This window comes from Pongo pygmaeus, chromosome 18, assembly GCF_028885625.2.
Source record: "Pongo pygmaeus isolate AG05252 chromosome 18, NHGRI_mPonPyg2-v2.0_pri, whole genome shotgun sequence".
Taxonomy (NCBI): domain Eukaryota; kingdom Metazoa; phylum Chordata; class Mammalia; order Primates; family Hominidae; genus Pongo; species Pongo pygmaeus.
The window spans coordinates 17,674,644-17,692,143 of record NC_072391.2 but is presented as its reverse complement, the minus strand read 5'-3'; the positions used below and the strand labels follow the sequence as shown (position 1 = coordinate 17,692,143).

General features: G+C 48.2%; 1 protein-coding gene across 2 annotated transcripts in view; it reads right to left on the bottom strand.

Annotated features, from left to right (window-relative positions):
• Positions 1–16,487, bottom strand: part of ABCC6 (ATP binding cassette subfamily C member 6) — a 74,003-nt gene extending 57,516 nt beyond the window's left edge. For both annotated transcript variants that reach the window (XM_054455382.2, XM_063654348.1), the window contains exons 1-7: positions 16,367–16,487; positions 14,580–14,762; positions 12,761–12,886; positions 12,489–12,617; positions 8,188–8,313; positions 6,022–6,083; positions 2,572–2,703 (exon numbers count right to left, since the gene is read on the bottom strand). In XM_054455382.2, coding sequence (XP_054311357.2) covers positions 2,572–2,703; positions 6,022–6,083; positions 8,188–8,313; positions 12,489–12,617; positions 12,761–12,886; positions 14,580–14,762; positions 16,367–16,402 — 794 coding nt within the window. In that variant the 5' untranslated portion in view covers positions 16,403–16,487. The remainder of the gene's footprint in view (positions 1–2,571; positions 2,704–6,021; positions 6,084–8,187; positions 8,314–12,488; positions 12,618–12,760; positions 12,887–14,579; positions 14,763–16,366) is intronic.
• Between the last annotated feature and the right edge of the window lie 1,013 nt (positions 16,488–17,500).

Here is a 17,500-nt window from a genome sequence, read left to right as displayed (position 1 = left end):
TCTCCTGCAGGTCTCACCTCCCATCAAGGAAGATGTCCAGATTGCTGTCTGATGTCTGGTCTCTGGACTGAAGGCCATTTAGTGCAGATCTCACAAATGATGGTGGGGCAAGGCAGGGGGTATGCATGAGTGGCATGGGCAAGGCGTGAGTTGGGGGATACAAAAGGGAGTGGTGGAGGCTGGGCACGGTGGCTCACACCTGTAATCCCAGCACTTTGGGAGGCCGAGGCAGGCGAATCACCTGAGGTCAGGAGTTCAGGGCCAGTCTGATAGCCTGAGCAACATGGAGAAACCCCGCCTCTAATAAAAAATACAAAAATTAGTGAAGCTGACTTGACCAGCAGGTGGCTGTTGTGTGGCCTCTCAGGAGGACGCCCTCTCCCTTCCCCAAGTGGTTGCAAAATACTTCAGAAAGAAAACCAAAGTTCTCTGTGGGTGCAGTTGGTTGGTTCAGAAGCTGACGGAGCCTGGCCTTTGTATAACCCCATCTTTCCCCTTTCTTTCTGTCAACTGTTTATGGGAGGATTCTCAAACTGTTCTGGAGAATGTTTCTACCCTTTAGTTCTAGTGTTGGGTGACCTGTAATTTTCATGTTGGCTGGGGATGCCAGGAGTTGGCAGAGGCTCCTTCCAGAGCCCCTGTGGACTGAATTCTGCCACTTCCATAAAATCATTGAAAAGTAGAGGGTGAGTCAGGGGCAGTAGCTCACACCTGTAATCCCAGCACTTTGAGAAGCCAAGGCAGGCAGATCCCCTGAGGTCAGGAGTTCAAGATCACCCTGGCCAACATGGTGAGACCTTGTCTCTACTAAAAAAATTAAAAACTGAGCCCGATGTGGTGGTGTATGCCTGTGGTCCCAGCTACTCGGAAGGCTGAGGCAGGAGAATCGCTTGAACCCAGGAGGTGGAGGTTACAGTGAGCTGAGACAACGCCACTGCACTCTAGCCTGGGTGACAGAGCGAGACTCTGTCTCAAAAAACAAAGCAACCAACCAACCCAGTGAAGGGGGTCCAGCAAGCCATGCCTGGGGTGAGAGAGAACTGATGTTTTGGTTCTCTCACACTACTTATTCTGTTTGGAAAAACACATGCCCTTCCTTTGTGGGAACAGCCCCTACCCACTTCTGTGGTTCTGAAGGCACCACCAGTCATGGCACTAGCCCCCTGGGCATGGGATTGGCCCCTGACAGGCACATGACTTGAGCCAGGCCAATTAGAGGCCTTCCTTGGGATTTTCTATATGGACGTTAGGAGAGAGATGCTCTCTCACTCTGCTGGAGTTTGCTGAACTTGCATGGGAAGGGATAGGCCTTATGGAGAGACCAACACATAGATGATAGCTGGGATGGGAGATGAAAGGAGAGAATCTTGACATCATTTGAGTCCCCTCATCCAGCAACACCTGAGGCTAGATCCTCTTAGCTGTGTGAGCCTATAGCATCAATCTCTCTCCTCTGTCTCTCTTAATGTGTGGGATTCAGCCATCTGCAACAACTACCACAAAATCCCAGAGTATGCAGGGAACTTCCCACAGAGCTAACTTCCTTTTTTGTTCTGTCTCCTGAAACACCAAGGTCCGGTGAGGTTAAGCAACGTGTCCAAGGTCATCACTATTTGAAGGCAGGGCAGCATTTAACCCAATTTTATCTAATCCTACGCAGGCTAATTTATCTAGACCAGAGTTTCTCAAATGAGGCATCCCAGGCTCTAAGCGCTGCAGAGAAGTTTCCAGAGATGCCACTGAAGGCAGGAGTGGACAGAGTGGATAACTCCAAAGATCTTAACACCCTCTCGATGACTAACAGTGCTTGAGCACTTCGCATTTGCAAGACATTTGCAAGTTCTTTTCCATAAATCATCTTTTTTTTTTCATCCCCATAAGCTATGAGCTGGGGCTAATGACATCCCCACTGAACAGATGAGAAAACTGAGGCCCAGGAAAGGAATTGCTCAGGTTATATAGTAAGTGAGCAGCTGCTTGCGTGTTATGAGTCACCTCCCAACCCTCCACCCCGGCCTTAAAATACCTTTTCTGTTTGCTGCCTGTCATTCTGCCATTTCCCCGTTTGTAGGAACCTGTGATGCGTTCTGGGAGGAACCATATCTTGAGCCTGATACTACTTAGTGGGATCAGCTGGAAGGCAAGGTGGGGAGGCGGCAGTGCAGCAAGAGTAGCGTTGGGGGCTGGACTGGGGGTCAAATGATGAGTTCTTTTTTTTTTTGTTTTTTTGTTTTTGAGACGGAGTCTCGCCCTGTCACTCAGGCTGGAGTGCAATGGTGACACCTCCACTCACTGCAACCTCTGCCTCCTGGGTTCAAACGATTCTCCTGCCTCAGCCTCCTGAGTAGCTGGGATTACAGGTGCCTACCACCAAGCCCAGCTAATTTTTGTATTTTTAGCAGAGATAGGGTTTCAGTATGTTGGCCAGATTGGTCTTGAACTCCTGAGCTTGTGATCCGCCTGCCTCGGCCTCCCAAAATGCCGGGATTACAGGCGTGAGCCGCTGCACCCGGCCAATGATGAGCTTTTCTGAAGGAGCATCAGGTGAGTTCTTGACCTCCACCCACTTACCTCTGGGCTGCACTGCGGTTCCTTATCCACTCCTTTTCAAGCCGGGAAACAAGTTCTTCTGAGGAGTTTTCTCTCCCAAGCGACCAGAGGTCTTTTGGTCTCAGTGGCCTCCTGTATCCCCTCCAGACCAGCCTGCAAAAGAGAGGCACCAGGGAAAGCTTTTCCTGCCATTCACCCCTGCAGGATCCTGGCCAGGCGAGTAGCTGTGTGACCCTGGGTAAGTCACTTTACCTCTCTGTACCTCTACTGCCCCTGGGTAAAAAGAAAGCAATTCACTAACCCCACCTAACGTCTGTAGGGCATTTCTCATTTCACAAAGATTGTCTCATTAATTCTTACATGAACCCATAAGGTAGATTATTATTGTTTGTTTGTTTGAGATGGAGTCTTGCTCTGTCTCCCAGTCTGGAGTGCAGTGGCGCAATCTCGGCTCACTGCAACCTCCACCTGCCAGGTTCAAGTGATTCTCCCACCTCAGCCTCCTGAGTAGCTGGGATTACAGGCACCCACCACCATACCCGGCTAATTTTTGTATTTTTTATAGAGATGGAGTTTCACCATGTTGGCCAGGCTGGTCTCGAACTCCTGGCCTCAGGTGATCCACCTGCCTCAGCCTCCCAAAGTGCTGGGATTACAGGCGTGAGCCACCACACCCAGCCTATAAATTGATAGTTTATAATTGTATAAATGTATGAGTAGATCTATTTTACAGATGGAGAAGGAAATAGAAGTGCAGAGAGATTCAGTGGTTAAACCAAGGGATAGCCCTTGGCAAGGGAAACAGACATTTCCCTGAGAATCAGAAGTCCACTGTCCAAAACTATCATTGTAGAAGAAGCTTGAACTCCTCCCTCAGCTTTATTTTTTTGTTTCTTCTTATTATTTTTTGAGACGGAGTCTCACTCTGTTGCCTAGGCTGGAGTTCATTGGCGTGATCTGGGCTCACTGCAACCTCCGCCTCCCTGGCTCAAGCGATTCTTATGCCTCAGCCTTCTGAGTAGTTGAAATTACAAGCCACCATCACACCTGGCTAATTTTTGTGTTTTTAGATGGGGTATCACCATGTTGGCCAGGCTGGTCTCGACCTACTGGCCTCAAGCAATCCTCCCACCTCAGCCTCCCAAAGTGCTAGGACTACAGGCGTAAGCCACCACACCTGGCTAATTTTTTTGTTTATAGTAGAAACGGGATTTCGCCATGTTGGCCAGGCCGGTCTTGAACTCCTGGCCTCAAGTGATCTGTCAGGGTTGGCTTTCCAAAGTGTTGGGATTATGGGTGTGAGCCACTGCGCCTGGCCTCAGGTCTCTTTAATCTTTCTGACGACACCAGCCAGAAGGTCTTGCCTGGTTCTGGTCTCTGACTCTTCTCTAAGCCTTACCAAGTTCCCTTTTCTTTTTTATTTTTATTCTTTTTATTTTTTTAGATAGAGTCTCACTCTGTTGCCCAGGCTGGAGTGCATTGGTGTGATCTCGGCTCACTGCAACCTCCACCTCCTGGGTTCAAGTGATTCTCCTGCCTCAGCCTCCTGAGTGGCTGGGATTACAGGCTCCCGCCACCACACCTGGCTGATTTTTATATTTTTAGTAGAGATGGGGTTTCACCATGTTGGTCAGGCTGGTCTCGAACTCCTGACCTCAGGTGATCCACCTGCCTCAGCCTCCCAAGGTGTTGGGATTATAGGCGTGAGCCACTGCGCCAGGCCACCAAGTTCCCTTTTCTAATGCAGAGCCAACCTGGGGAAGCAACTGTTCTGACATAGAAATTATTAACGTGGCTTGATTTTCCCTGAAATTATTTTTGGAGTTCTCCTATATGGCAAGTGATGCTATAGAGTTTTCCTATTTTAGCAGTGATAGAGAGTTTCTCTTTAAAAACAGTTTATTAGGGTAAAAAAAGTGACTCAATTTAGTTTTTGCCCCAATAGGACAAAAAAGCATCAAGAGTGGTCCATAAATGCTTAAGTTTGGGAAGCAGGGGCTGGACCCCCCAGTAGAGCTGTTTAGAAAACCTCTAAGCTCTTTCTACCAATTCCACACATTCAAAGCCTGATATTTTTCATTTATTTAATAGCCATTTAGGCTGGGTGCGGTGGCTTATGCCTGTAATCCCAGCACTTTGGGAGGTTGAAGGGGGTAGATTACTTGGGGTCAGGAGTTTGAGACCAGCCTGGCCAACATGGTGAAACCCAGTCTCTACAAAAAACTACAAAAATTAGCTGGGCATGATGGCAGGTGCCTGTAATCCCAGCTACTGAGGAGGCTGAGGCAGGAGAATTGCTTGAACCTGGGAGGTGGAGGTTGCAGTGAGCTGAGATTGCACCATTGCACTGCAGCCTGGGCAACAAGAGTGAAACTCTGTCTCAAAAAAAAAAAAAAGAGAAAATAGCCCAGGCACAGTGGGTCACGCCTGTAATCCCAGCACTTTGGGAGGCCGAGGCGGGCAGATCACCTGAGGTCGGGAGTTTGAGATCAGCCTGACCAACATGTAGAAACACTGTCTCTACTAAAAATACAAAATTAGCCGAGCATAGTGGTGCATGCTTGTAATCTCAGCTACTCGGGAGGCTGAGGCAGGAGAATCGCTTGAACCCAGGAGGCGGAGGTTGCAGTGAGCCAAGATCGTGCCATTGTACTCCAGCCTGGACAACCAGAGCGGAACTCCATCTCAAAAGAAAAAAAAATAATTACCACTTACACTCATTATTTGCCAGGCCCTGTTCTAAGTGCTTTACAGACCTTATCGTATTTAAGCTTCACAACCCTATGAGCTAGGTGCTATTATTAATCCCATTTTGAAGGAGTGGAGACTGAGGCACAGAGAGGTTAAGTAACTTGTCCAAAGCGACACAGCTAGGAAATGGTAGGGCCAGGATTCAAATCCACATGTCAGATACTACTGAGGTCTGAATGCAGTGTGGTCAGGAGGGAGCACATCCTCAAGTGCCTTGTGAGCTGGCCCTGGAGAAGCAGCTGTTTTCTCAATCTGGCTGGAAACTTCTAGAAAGTAGACACTTGCTCCTTTATCTCCTCACCCCTGGGGCTTAGCACATAGTAGGTGCCTATTAAATGTTGGTGGAATGACTGAAATCAAGTATTGGAGACAATTCTATTACTATTAAGCACCTGCTGCGTGCAAGCACTAAGCACTTTCCGTCTCATGCAGGTTGAGTCATCCCCATTTTACAGAGGGAAAACTGAGACTCCAGGGTTTTGTGACATGGCCTGCTAACAGGCAAAGCCGGGATTCAAATCCAGATCTCACTCCAGTGAGTGAATGGGAACAGGATGCGGATGGTGGACACTGAACACGAAGAAGAAAGCACTGAGGCTGGGATGGAGAAAGACTTGCTGGCCTTTGTAAGCATAGGGGAAGGGGCCATGGGTGGGAATCAGAGCAGCAAATGCAGGCGGGTGAGGTACCACCCCAACCCTTCCCTGCGACTTTACTTACCCAGAAACCCACCAGAACATGGCTTTGGAGGGGAAGGATGCCCCAGCCTCTGGACAGAGGTTCTGCAACAGACAAAAATGGAGAAGGGAAGTATGTGGCAAGGGTAGGAAGACAGGACGAACTGTGTATTTTTTTTTTTTTTTTTTTTTTTTTTTGAGACAGGGTTTCGCTCTCTTGCCCAGGCTAGAGTACAGTGGTGTGATCTTGGCTCACTACTAACTCTGCCTCCTGGGTTCAAGCGATTCTCCTGCCTCAGCCTCCCAAAGAGCTGGGATGACAGGTGTGCGCCACCACACACAGCTAATTTTTTGTATTTTTAGTAGAGACAGGGTTTCACCATGTTGGCCAGGCTGGTCTCAAACTCCTAACCTCAAGTGATCTGCCTATCTCGGCCTCCCAAAGTGCTGGGATTACAGGCATGAGCCACTACACCCAGCCCTGACGGTGTATTTAGTACTGAAATTACACATCGAGGTGCCCTGTCTCCTTGCCAGAGGTGCACACCAGTGAGCTTGGTGCTTCCCAGCAGGCAGCGTAAAAAGAGGTTGGGCCACAGGCCTGACAATGTCCACAAGGTAAGAACTAACAGTGGCTCAGAAGAAAAACTATGATTATACTGAAACCAAAACCTTGCTTTGCTTCTCAAAAGCGAGGACACTGCATAACGAAGAAATTAGATCCTTGACAATATCCCTCGGCAAATGTTGTGAAGACAGACCCGTCGTGCGATTTTTGTCAGGTGCTCCAGGAAGATTACAAGAGTCTGTACTCTTTACCAATAAGGCGTGAAGGTGCCCATTTCACCACGTTTCTGCCATCACAGCTTATCAATTTTTAAATTTTGTTGCTACTCTGGTAGGTACAAAAAAGATTCCTAGGATAGTTTTAACTATTCTCAAGCCTTCGAGCAATTTTTTTTTTTTTTTTTTTGAAAACAGGGTCTCGCTCTGTCACCCAGGCTGGAGTGCAATGGTGCAATCATAGCTCACTGCAGCCTTTATCTCTTGGATTCAAGCAATCCTCCTGCTTCAGTCTCCACAGAGCTACTCTGTAGTGGGACTGCAGGCATGCACCACCACGCTTGGCTATTTTTAAAAACCTTTTTGTAGAGATGGGGTCTCACTACATTGCCTAGTCTGATCTAGAACACCTGGGCACAAACAATCCTTCTTCCTCGGTCTCCCAAAGTGTTGAGATTACAGGCATGATCCACTGCATCCGGCCCCATTTGAACATCTGTTAATATGATGTCAGATCAGTCTCTTCCTCAAAAGAATTGTTTCTTGATTTCACAGATTGCTTCAGTGTTACCTATTGTAAATCTCTCAATCTCTCAGGAGCTTCTCCTATGGAGCACTTACCCCAAGGTAATTTTCTTTTTCCTTCTTCTTCTTCTTCTTTTTTTTTTTTTTTTTTTTTTTGGTGGAGTTTCGCTCTTGTTGCCAAGGCTGGAGTGCAATGGCACAGTCTTGGCTCCCTGCAACCTCCACATCCTGGATTCAAGCAATTCTCCTGCCTCAACCTCCCGAGTAGCTGGGATTTCAGGCGTGCACCACCATGCGTGGCTCATTTTTGTAATTTTAGAAGAGATGAGGCTTTACCATGTTGGCCAGGCTGGCTTTAAACTCTCAACCTCAAGTGATCCACCTGCCTCGGCCTCCCAAAGTGTTGGGATTACAGGCATGAGCCACTGTGACCGTCCAATTGTCAACATATTTGTTTAATTATGTGACCAACGTCTGGTTCCCCTGCTTGACCAGTAGCTACATGAGAACAGAAACTCTATCTGCTTGTTCACCATAGATCCTTATGCCCTTGCTAGGGCATAGCAGGGGGTTGGCAAACTATGACCAAATCTGGCCCACTGCCTGTTTCTGCAAATAGTGTTATTGCAACACAGCCATGCAATCTGTTGATATTCTGCTGCTTTTGTGTTCAATGGCAGAGTTCAGTAGTTCCCACTGAGATCACTGTATGGCTCACAGAGTCCAAAATATTTTCTCTTGGCCCATATAGAAAAAGTCTGCCAACTGTGGCATCGAGTAGAAATGCAATACACTTTTTGCTGAATGGCTAAATGAATAAAAAATTAAAGACTTTTGGTCACCTGGGGGAGACTGAGACCTCAAAGTGGAACAGGAATGAGGTTGGAACTTGGTGACTTACAGACTGCTGGGGGTCTTCAGGGAAGAAGGGGGGTTGATCTGCCAGGCAGGACAGCACAAACTGTGCCACCACCAGAGACAGGCATAGGTAGGTGGACAGGTGGCGGACAGGGTCGCTCTGGAAGCCCTATGGGAGGGAAAGCAGAAGGTAAGGAATGGAGACAGAGGAGGGTGCTCAGAGGAGAGAAAAGTTTTCTGATCTGGGGTCAGTGCCCACTCTGGGGACCAGGGCAAGAGTATTTGAAAGCCAGAGCCCTGGCTTTCCTAGTGGTTCTAATTTTCTTTCTTTTTTTTTTTTTTGAGACAAAGTCTCACTTGGTCGCCCAGGCTGGAGTGCAGTGGCATGATCTCGGCTCCCTGCAACCTCTGCCTCCTGGGTTCAAGTGATTCTCCTGCTTCCACCTCCTGAGTAGTTGGGATTACAGGTGCCCACCACCATGCCTGGCTAATTTTTTTTAGTATTTTTAGTAGAGATGGGGTTTTGCCATGTTGGCCAGGCTGGCCTCAAACTGCTGACCTAAAGTGATCTGCCTGCCTTGGCCTCCCAAAGTGTTGGGATTACAGGCATGAGCCACCGCACCCGGCCTGATATATATATTTCTGGGTGATGTGAGATATTTTGATACAGACATGCATAATCATCACATCAAGGTAAATGAGGTCTCCATCCCCTCAATCATTTATCCTTTCTGTTACAAATGATCCATTTTACTCTTTTAGTTATTTTATTTTTTAGTTTATTATTGAGTTGGAGACTCACTCTGTTGCCCAGGCTGGAGTGCAGTGGCTTGATTTTGGCTCACTGCAACCTCCGTCTCCTGGGTTCAAGTGATTCTCCTGCCTCAGCCTCCTGAGTATCTGAGATTACAGGTGTGTGCCACCATGCCTGGCTACTTTTTTTGTGTTTTTAGTAGAGACGAGGTTTCACCATGTTGCCCACGCTGGTCTTGAACTGCTGACCTCAGATGGTCCTCCTGCCTCGGCCTCCCAAAGTGCTGGAATTACAGGTGTGAGCCACTGTGTCCAGCCTCCTTTAGTTATTTTAAAATGTACAATTAAATTATTATTGACTATAGTCACCCTGTTGTGCTATCAAATAGATATTATTCTTTCTGTTTTTTTGTACCCATTAACCATCCCCATTTCCCCCACCCACTGTCCTTCCTAGCCTCTAATAACCTTCCATCTACTCTGTATGTTCATGAGTTAAATTGTTTTAATTTTTAGCTTTCACAAATAAGTGAGAGTATGTAAAGTTTGTCTTTCTGTGCCTGGCTTATTTCACTTAACATCCATGTTGTTGAAAATGACAGTACCTCATTCTTTTTTATGGCTGCATAGTACTCCATTGTGTATATATACCACATTTTCTTTATCAATTCATCTGTTGATGGACACTTAAGTTGCTTCCAAATCTTCTTTATTGTGAACAGTGCTGTAATAATCATGGGAGTACAGAGATCTCTTCCATGTACTGATTTTCTTTCTTCGTAAGTCTTTTTGCTTGTGTTCAGGCATGTGATTTGTGCAGAACTGACGCTACTCCTAGGCCGGGTGGGTGATTGAGGCCTGGCCAATGAATACGTTCTAGTCTTTTGGCTACCATGGCAGGGTTAGGAATGCACATAGCACCGCATGCTGGGTACTTGAGAGCTGAAACCATCGGGAGATTCTGCCGGGTTTGCTATGTGGTAGAACGTAAGTCTGAAGGTATTGGTGGCTCTTCTTGCCACTTCATTGGAGAATCAAGCTAACATGGCAGAGCCAAGAGGCAGAAGTGGAGATCTGGTGATGGTACCTGGTCCCAGGCCTGGATCAGTCATGCCTGGGAGATCCCATGGGTGTGAGCTAATAAATGCATGAGCTAATGAACCCCCCTGACCTTCCCTTTTCCTTAAGCTAGTGTAAACTGCGTTTTTATGGCTTTAAACCAGAGCCCTAGTTTTAAATCACGATTCCTCTACTGGATTTTATACTCTTCTCGTTTTGGGTTTTTTTGTTTTTTGTTGTTTTTTTGGGAGATAGCAGACAATTGGATATTCCACTGACAATATGGCCCATCTTCCCTAAACTCCCACTGTTTTCCCCACTGTTTCTCTCAGAAAGTTTGTTCTGAATTTGCCTGAGATGAACTCGGGCTCTGCACTCCCAAGCTTTGTGGCCCTAAGGCCATCATTCCCTTCTCCTAGCCTTAGTCTCCCTTATCTTTAAAATGGGACGGCTAGAATCCATCATTGGCTGGGCACATTGGCTCAAGCCTATAATCCCAGCACTTTGGGAGGCTTAGGTGGAAAGATCACTTGAGCCCAGGAGTTTGAGACCAGCCTTGGGAACATAATGAGACTTTGTTTCTATTTCTATTTAAAAAAATAAAAAAGAATCCATCTCTGTGAACTCTTGCGAGAATCCAATGAGGAGAGGTGTGTAAGTGCCTGCCACAGTGCCTGGCACATGGTTGGAACCCCAGAGTGTATATGGTCCCAGTATTATTGTTTCTATGCTGTGTCCCAAAAAGCTGACTTATGTCAACTGCGGGAGCCCGGCATTTCAGAAATTACTGAATAACCTGTGGAATTTCCCCTTAGTTACAAAGGTTACTCTTTTCAAAACTCTGTCCTCGGTCAGGCGCTGTGGCTCATGCCTGTAATCCCAGCACTTTGGGAGGCCGAGGCGGGTGAGTCACTTGAGGTCAGGCATTTGAGACGAGCTTGGCCAACATGTTGAAACCCTGTCTCTACTAAAAATACAAAAATTAGCTGGACTTGGTGGCACATGCCTGTAATCCCACCTACTTGGGGGGCTGAGGCATGAGAATCGATTGAACCCGGGAGGTGGAGGTTGTAGTGAGCCCAGATCGTGCCACTGCACTCCAGCCTGGGCAATAGAGCAAGACTGTCTCAGAATGAACAAACAAAAAATAAAAACTCTGTCCTTAAGGACAGGGTGATGCTTCTCTACCTTCTCCTTTAGGGGCAGGATGGAGTAACCACTGGACTCAAGAAATGATCTGTGAGTCCAGACGTGGTGGCTCATGCCTCTAATCCCAGCATTTTAGGAGGCTGAGGTCAGAGAATTGCTCGAGCCCAGGAGTTCAAGATCAGCCTGGGCAACAAAGCATGATGTTGTCTCCACAAAAATAAAATAATGAAGTAAAATATCTGAAACCTGCTGCAGCCTGTTCATTGGTGTTAAGATAACTCCCTCTCCCAGAAGCCTTGGCTAAGCACTCTGTCAAGGCTAGTGCTTCTCAGTAGGTGGGTGACTTTGTCCCCCTCACCCCCAGGGACACTTGGTAATATCTGGAGACATTTTGGTTTACTGCAATTGGATGGTATGCTACTGGCATCTACGGGCAGAAGCCAGGGATGCTGTTTCACACCCTACAGCAAACAGGACAGCCCTGTCCACCCAACAAAGAATTATCTGGCCACAACATTACTAAAGCTGAAGCTGAGAGAAGTTGGTCTAGGCTACATGTTTTTCTCTTTACAGAGAAAATGACCCATCGTGTCTCCTAATAGAGAAACGCTGCTTCTGGCCGAACACAGTGGCTCATGCCTGTAATCCCAACACTTTGGGAGGCCAAGGTGGGCGGATCACTTGAGGTCAGGAGCTCGAGACCAGTCTGGCCAACATGGTGAAACCTTGTCTCCACTAAAAATACAAAAATTAGCCAGGTGTAGTGGCACGCACCTGTAATCCCAGCTACACAGGAAGCGGAGGCAGGAGAGTTGCTTGAACCTGAGAGGCAGAAATTGCAGTGAGCCAAGATCATGCCACTTTATTCCAGTCTGGGCGACAGAGCAAGCCTCTCAAAAAAAAAAAAAAAAAAAAAAAAAGCTGCTTCCCAGATTGGGCAACAGAAATATGAGTGGTGTGCAGAATGAGTGTGTAAATATAGGTGCATAGGAACATGGGGAGGGTGAATCCATGAGATGAGGGGAGGTGTGCACGTAGGGGTATGTGTACACACAGGTGTGTCTGTGCCCAGGTTGTGTGTGTGTGCACGCATGTATGTGCTGTGTGATGTATGAATCAGTGCCTATAAGTATGTGCATCATATGCAGGTGGCACATGTGATGTAGGTGTGTAAGACAGGAAATTGTGTTGATAAGAAATGTATGGGATGATGGGTACTTACAGGTGCGGGAGTGGATTTTGTGTCTCTAGAGGGTAAGTGACTGGCTTGTGTGTGTCACTGTATAGAGAATAAGTCATATGTGGAAACAGGAGGAGGAAGGAAGGGACCCAAGGCATGAGCCACCATTTTGGTTTCCCGGGATGGCCCACACCCTGACTTACCGCTCCGGAGGCCTGCTGGGCAGCGTTGGTAGCTGGCAAGACAAAGCAGAGAAGCCAGTAACCAAATAGCACTCCAGATGACTGGACTCCCTTTTTCCTCTCCGTGTGAATCAGGAACACTGCGAAGCTCTGGATGGGAAAGAAAGTCAGGGAGGCCCCTTAGGGGAGGGTGGGAGGCTGAGGGGAGCCTCTTCTCTTCCCCTTGTTCTCCACTGTGGCAGGCAAAGCAGCAGCCGGGAGGAAGCCAGGCTCCAGACTGAAGGCATCATTACCATCGTGGTGAGCCACACAGTAGGATGAATGAGGAATTCTGGGGCCTCAGGCGTTCCCTGTTGGATTTTCCAAAGAGCGACAGCCACACTGGAGGTACACAGGACTATGAGGGCGAATCCAAGCACCTGAGAATACAGGCATAGATAAGCTTGGGGTGCAATAAGAGGTCACAGCAAACTGGTGGGCGACCCCATGTCCAACTGGGAGCTGGTTCTGCAACATCCTGGCTGGGGCCCTGTAACGAACCAGTTAGCAATGTGCCAACGTGAACAATGTGTAAAGGGCATTGCAGATCAGTCCTGACCTGTAACTGTCATATAAATAATGCACAGCAAGGGCTTGAGCCAACCGACTGTTTTCCAAAATGCAGGAAGTGCTCCAGTGGTGCACATGTGAGATGACTTTGGGTGTGAAGAAACAGCAGGAAATGAAGTGTACTCACCAGGTAAAACACTATCCTCTCTCCAAGTCATTTTTCAATCCCTGCTATGAAATCAAGGAGCAACTCTCTGTTGGGCCAGTAAGTCTCTAGGGTCTCTCTAATATATATTGGTTTCTCTATTGAATAAAAGAAAGGAAGAAAATGAGAGAACGTGGACACACCAGAGGGAAGGCCAGAGCTAAGGCACGTTGGAGGAACTGCTCAAAGAACCTCAGTTTAAAGCAGAAGTTGGCAAACTATCAATCATCAAAGAAAAATAAAAAGCGTATGTCATGACAGGTGAAAATTACACGAAATCCAAATTGCAGTGACTACAAATAAAGTTTTATTGAAACACAGTCAGCCAGGGGTGGTGGCTCACACCTGTCATCCCAGTGCTTTGGCAGGCTGAGGCAGGCAGATCACCTGAGGTCAGGAGTTGGAGACCAGCCTGGCCAACATGGCGAAATCCTGTTTCTACTAAAAATACAAAAAAATAGCGAGGTGCGGTGGCGGGCACCTGTAATCCCAGCTACTTGGGAGGCTGAGACAGGAGAACCACTTGAACCCAGGAGGCGGAGGTTGCAGTGAGCCGAGATTGCACCATTGCACTCCAGCCTGGGTGACAAGAGCAAAACTGCATCTCAAAAAAAAAAAAAAAAAAAAGTAACACAGTCATGACTGTTGTCTAGGGTTGTGACTATTGCGTTCATTCTGGAATGGCAGAGTTCAGTGTTCAGAAGGAAGATTATCTGGCTCACAAAGTCTCAAATACTATGTACCGCTTGGCTCTTTAAGTTTGCCAACCCCTGGGTTGGTGATGGGTGATAATGCAAAACTGAACACAATGGCAGAAGAATGAATGAACTCTGAAGAAGAATATTCTTTGGAAGCCTACAAGAATGGAGTAGAAGAGGATGGATGAGCAGAAAGGCTCACACTTGGAATGCCAGTGTTTGTTTAACACACTAAAGTAAATACATATCACATATAAAAATTGTCCTATAATACAGCCAGTGGGGGAATATAAAAATAAATGCATAACTTTTTAAAAGGTTCATCCTAATGTGGTCCTAAAATTATCTTGTGTATCCAAAAGTCTACATGGTATGTTTTGGAAAATGCCAGGTTATGGTAGCTATAAACTGTCCAGGAACATGGGAGTGTATGTGTGTGTTTGTGCATGCAGGGATTTTCGGAATTACAAAATCTGTTTGGGAGAACCGTGTTCCACTGAATTGACCTCTGTAGCCTCTCTAATATTGCTCTGTTTGATTAACAGATTCCCTTCTACACCCTGATAGGAGGAGTCTACTTTAAGACTTCACCAGGTTCCAGCCTGTCCCCTGCCTCCCCCCACCATTGCCTGGTTCCAGACTCCCAGGGATGGCAGCTACCATCTTGGCTTTGAAGAGTGGGGACATCCGGAGGTAGCCCCGGCCATGGTGGTGGATGAAGAGGAGGTAGATGGGACCAAGGACCCAGAGGTACATGGGGGGCACCCAGACCCCTGCTGTTCTCAGGAAGCACAGGCTCAGCAGGCTGGTGGCAGCAGGTTCAGGCTCTGTCTGATTCCAGACCTGAGGGAACACAAAGAGGACCCTTAGGATGGTACAAGGCAGGGGTCCCCAGCTCACCTGCCCGGGGGGCCAGGCAACTTTTTGGATCTTTAACATTTACACAAAAGTGTGCCAAGTACTCTTTGGAATACCTACTAATTCTCAACTCCTTTCATCCTGAAATTAACCCTAGGTAGATGCAATTATATTGATTTGCAGATGAAGAAGCTGAGGACCAGAGAGGTTGAGTAACTTGGCTGACTTTACCCAGCTGAGGAGTGGAAGGGCTGGGTTTGAACCCAGAGAGCTGGGCCATGTGGTCTAGGAGACCTGGGCTCCATAATCATTGCTAGGCATGGACTGTCAGTTAATCCTTATAACACCTCCAGGACATAGACAGTACTGTCTCCATTTCAGAAACCAGCAGACTGAGGCACCAGTCGGGGAACTGCCTCCCTCAGGGACACACAAATGGGAAGTGGCAAAGCTGACTCTGACCCAGGCTTATCTGACCCCAAACCTTGTTTGACTGGTGGTCTTGATGTATGATTTATTTTTATTTTTTATTGTTAATTAATTTATGTTTTAGAGACAGGATCTCACTCTGTTGCTCAGGCTGAAGTGGGACAATCAAAGCTCACCAAAGCTTCGAATTCCCTGGGCTCAAGCAATCCTCCCACCTCGGCCTCCCAGAGTGCTGGGATTATAGGCATAAGCCACCTCACCAGGCCTGGCTAATTTTTTTGTGTGTTTTGTAGAGATGTCGGGGGCCGGGGGGCGGGGGGGGCGTCTCTCTATGTTGCCCACGCTGGTCTCGAACTCCTGGCCTCAAGCAATCCTCCTGCCTCAGCCTCCTAGGTACTGGGATTACAGGCAAGAGCCACAGGCCCAGCTTGATCTGATATTTTTATCTCAGCAGGTCTGCTGGTCCTATCTAACCCTAGAAGAAATTTGAAGTTTAGTGGACGTGGCCTCTTCAATTCTCTCTCCACTGTCTTTTTACTCCTCCTGGTTTCACAACTCACTGGCTGTGCAAACTTTAATCTCTCTGTGTCTCAGTTTCCTTCCCTGCAAAAGGGGGATAATGAGACTCTACCTCTATGAGTTGTATTAAATGGATTAATAGCAGCAAAGTTCATAGCATCATGGCACAAGGTCGGGCACAAGGCTAGGCACAGAGGAAGCCCTCAGTTCATACCAGCTTATTGCTTCACCTCTCTGGCCCTCGAAATGCTGGCAGTTTGCAACCCCCACCCCCACCCCATGAACTCCACTCCCTGGAGTCCTTTGCTAAGAGCAATGGAAAAAGAAACCAGAGAGGTAAGGGCTCTCTGGGGGTAGGAGGGCTTGGGGGACCCAATAGCTTTATGCAAATAAGGGTCAAAGCCCCTAGTAGCTGGGAGGTCTGGTGGCCCCTTAAACAGAGCTGGGCTGTCGGGGGGGGGGGGGGGGCTGGCTTGGTGAAAGGAGTCCAACCCGCTGCAGTGAGGGGGCCGGAGTAAGTCTCCTCGCTTCCCGGGTCCAGGAATTTGGGGGTCTCTCCTCTCCTTAGTATCGCAGCCCGAGCGATCTGCAGCCAAATCAAGCCTGGAAAAGGAGAGTGGGGCGCGATGGGGGGCACTCACCCCCTGCCCCGCGCAGGGTTCAGCAGGCGCGGCCATCAGCGCCTTCTGTCGTCGTGGGTCCCAGCGTCTGTCTGTCGCTAAGTCCCTGGGCAGACTGCTCGGCCGCGATCCTGCCAGGGAAGAGGCGGGGCTGGGCTGGTCAGGCTGGGCTGGTCCGGCTGGGATTCGAGCTCTGGGATCGGGAGGCCCCGGGCAAGGTCCGGCTGCGCGGCGGGGGTGAGGCCACTGGAGGTGAAAACAGGCGAGGTGGGGGAGGGGGAAGAGAGGCGCTCGGGGAGCTGGGACGGGCACCGGGTTGGGGGATCCCGAAACCCCTGAAAGTTCAGTGACACCTCCATAGTTCCCTCTTCCCCCTGCAACAAGAATCACTCCAAACTTCCCAAACACTTTGGACCCAGCAATTTCCAGGAGTTCATCCTGATGAGAGAACTGAAAGGTGTGCACACGTTAGTAACAAGGAGGCCTGGTGACCGCCTAAGGGTCCAATCGCGGGGACCACCGGGTCAAGGGCGAGAGGATGGAGACCGCGTCACAGGCACCTCGCTGCTGGAATGGAGGGTGGTGGGGAGAACTTAGAAGATTATGCAATGGGCTGGCAGGGCTGTACCCAGCCGCCCTGGTAAGCAGAGACTCAAGAAACCTCTGGGGTCCTGTTTTCTGGTCGTATGATCCCAGGAGTGCACATGGGCCCCTCGGGTGTCAGATCTTTGTCTTCATTTCAGTCCCTGCGCCTCTACCTCTTGCTGTGGTCGCTTATTTACCACTGGGAGGTTACGCTCTGCTGAGTCCCAGGGAGAGACTGTTCCTAATATCCGAGGGAGATATTATTCCTAATATCACGCTGGGTGAACACCACCTGTGTACAGCCTCTGATACGATTCGTAATATCCAAGGGAGATATTATCCTAACATCCCAGTGGGTGAACACCATGTGTGTAAACCCTGTGGTATTATTCGAAATATCCGAGGGAGATATTACTCCTAGTATCACAGTGGGTGTACATCCTGTGATATTATTTGTAATATCCAAAGGAGATTTTACTCCTAATATCACAGTGGGTGTACAACCTGTGATATTATTCATAATATGCTAGAGATATATTACTCTAAATCTCACGGTGGGTGTACACTCTG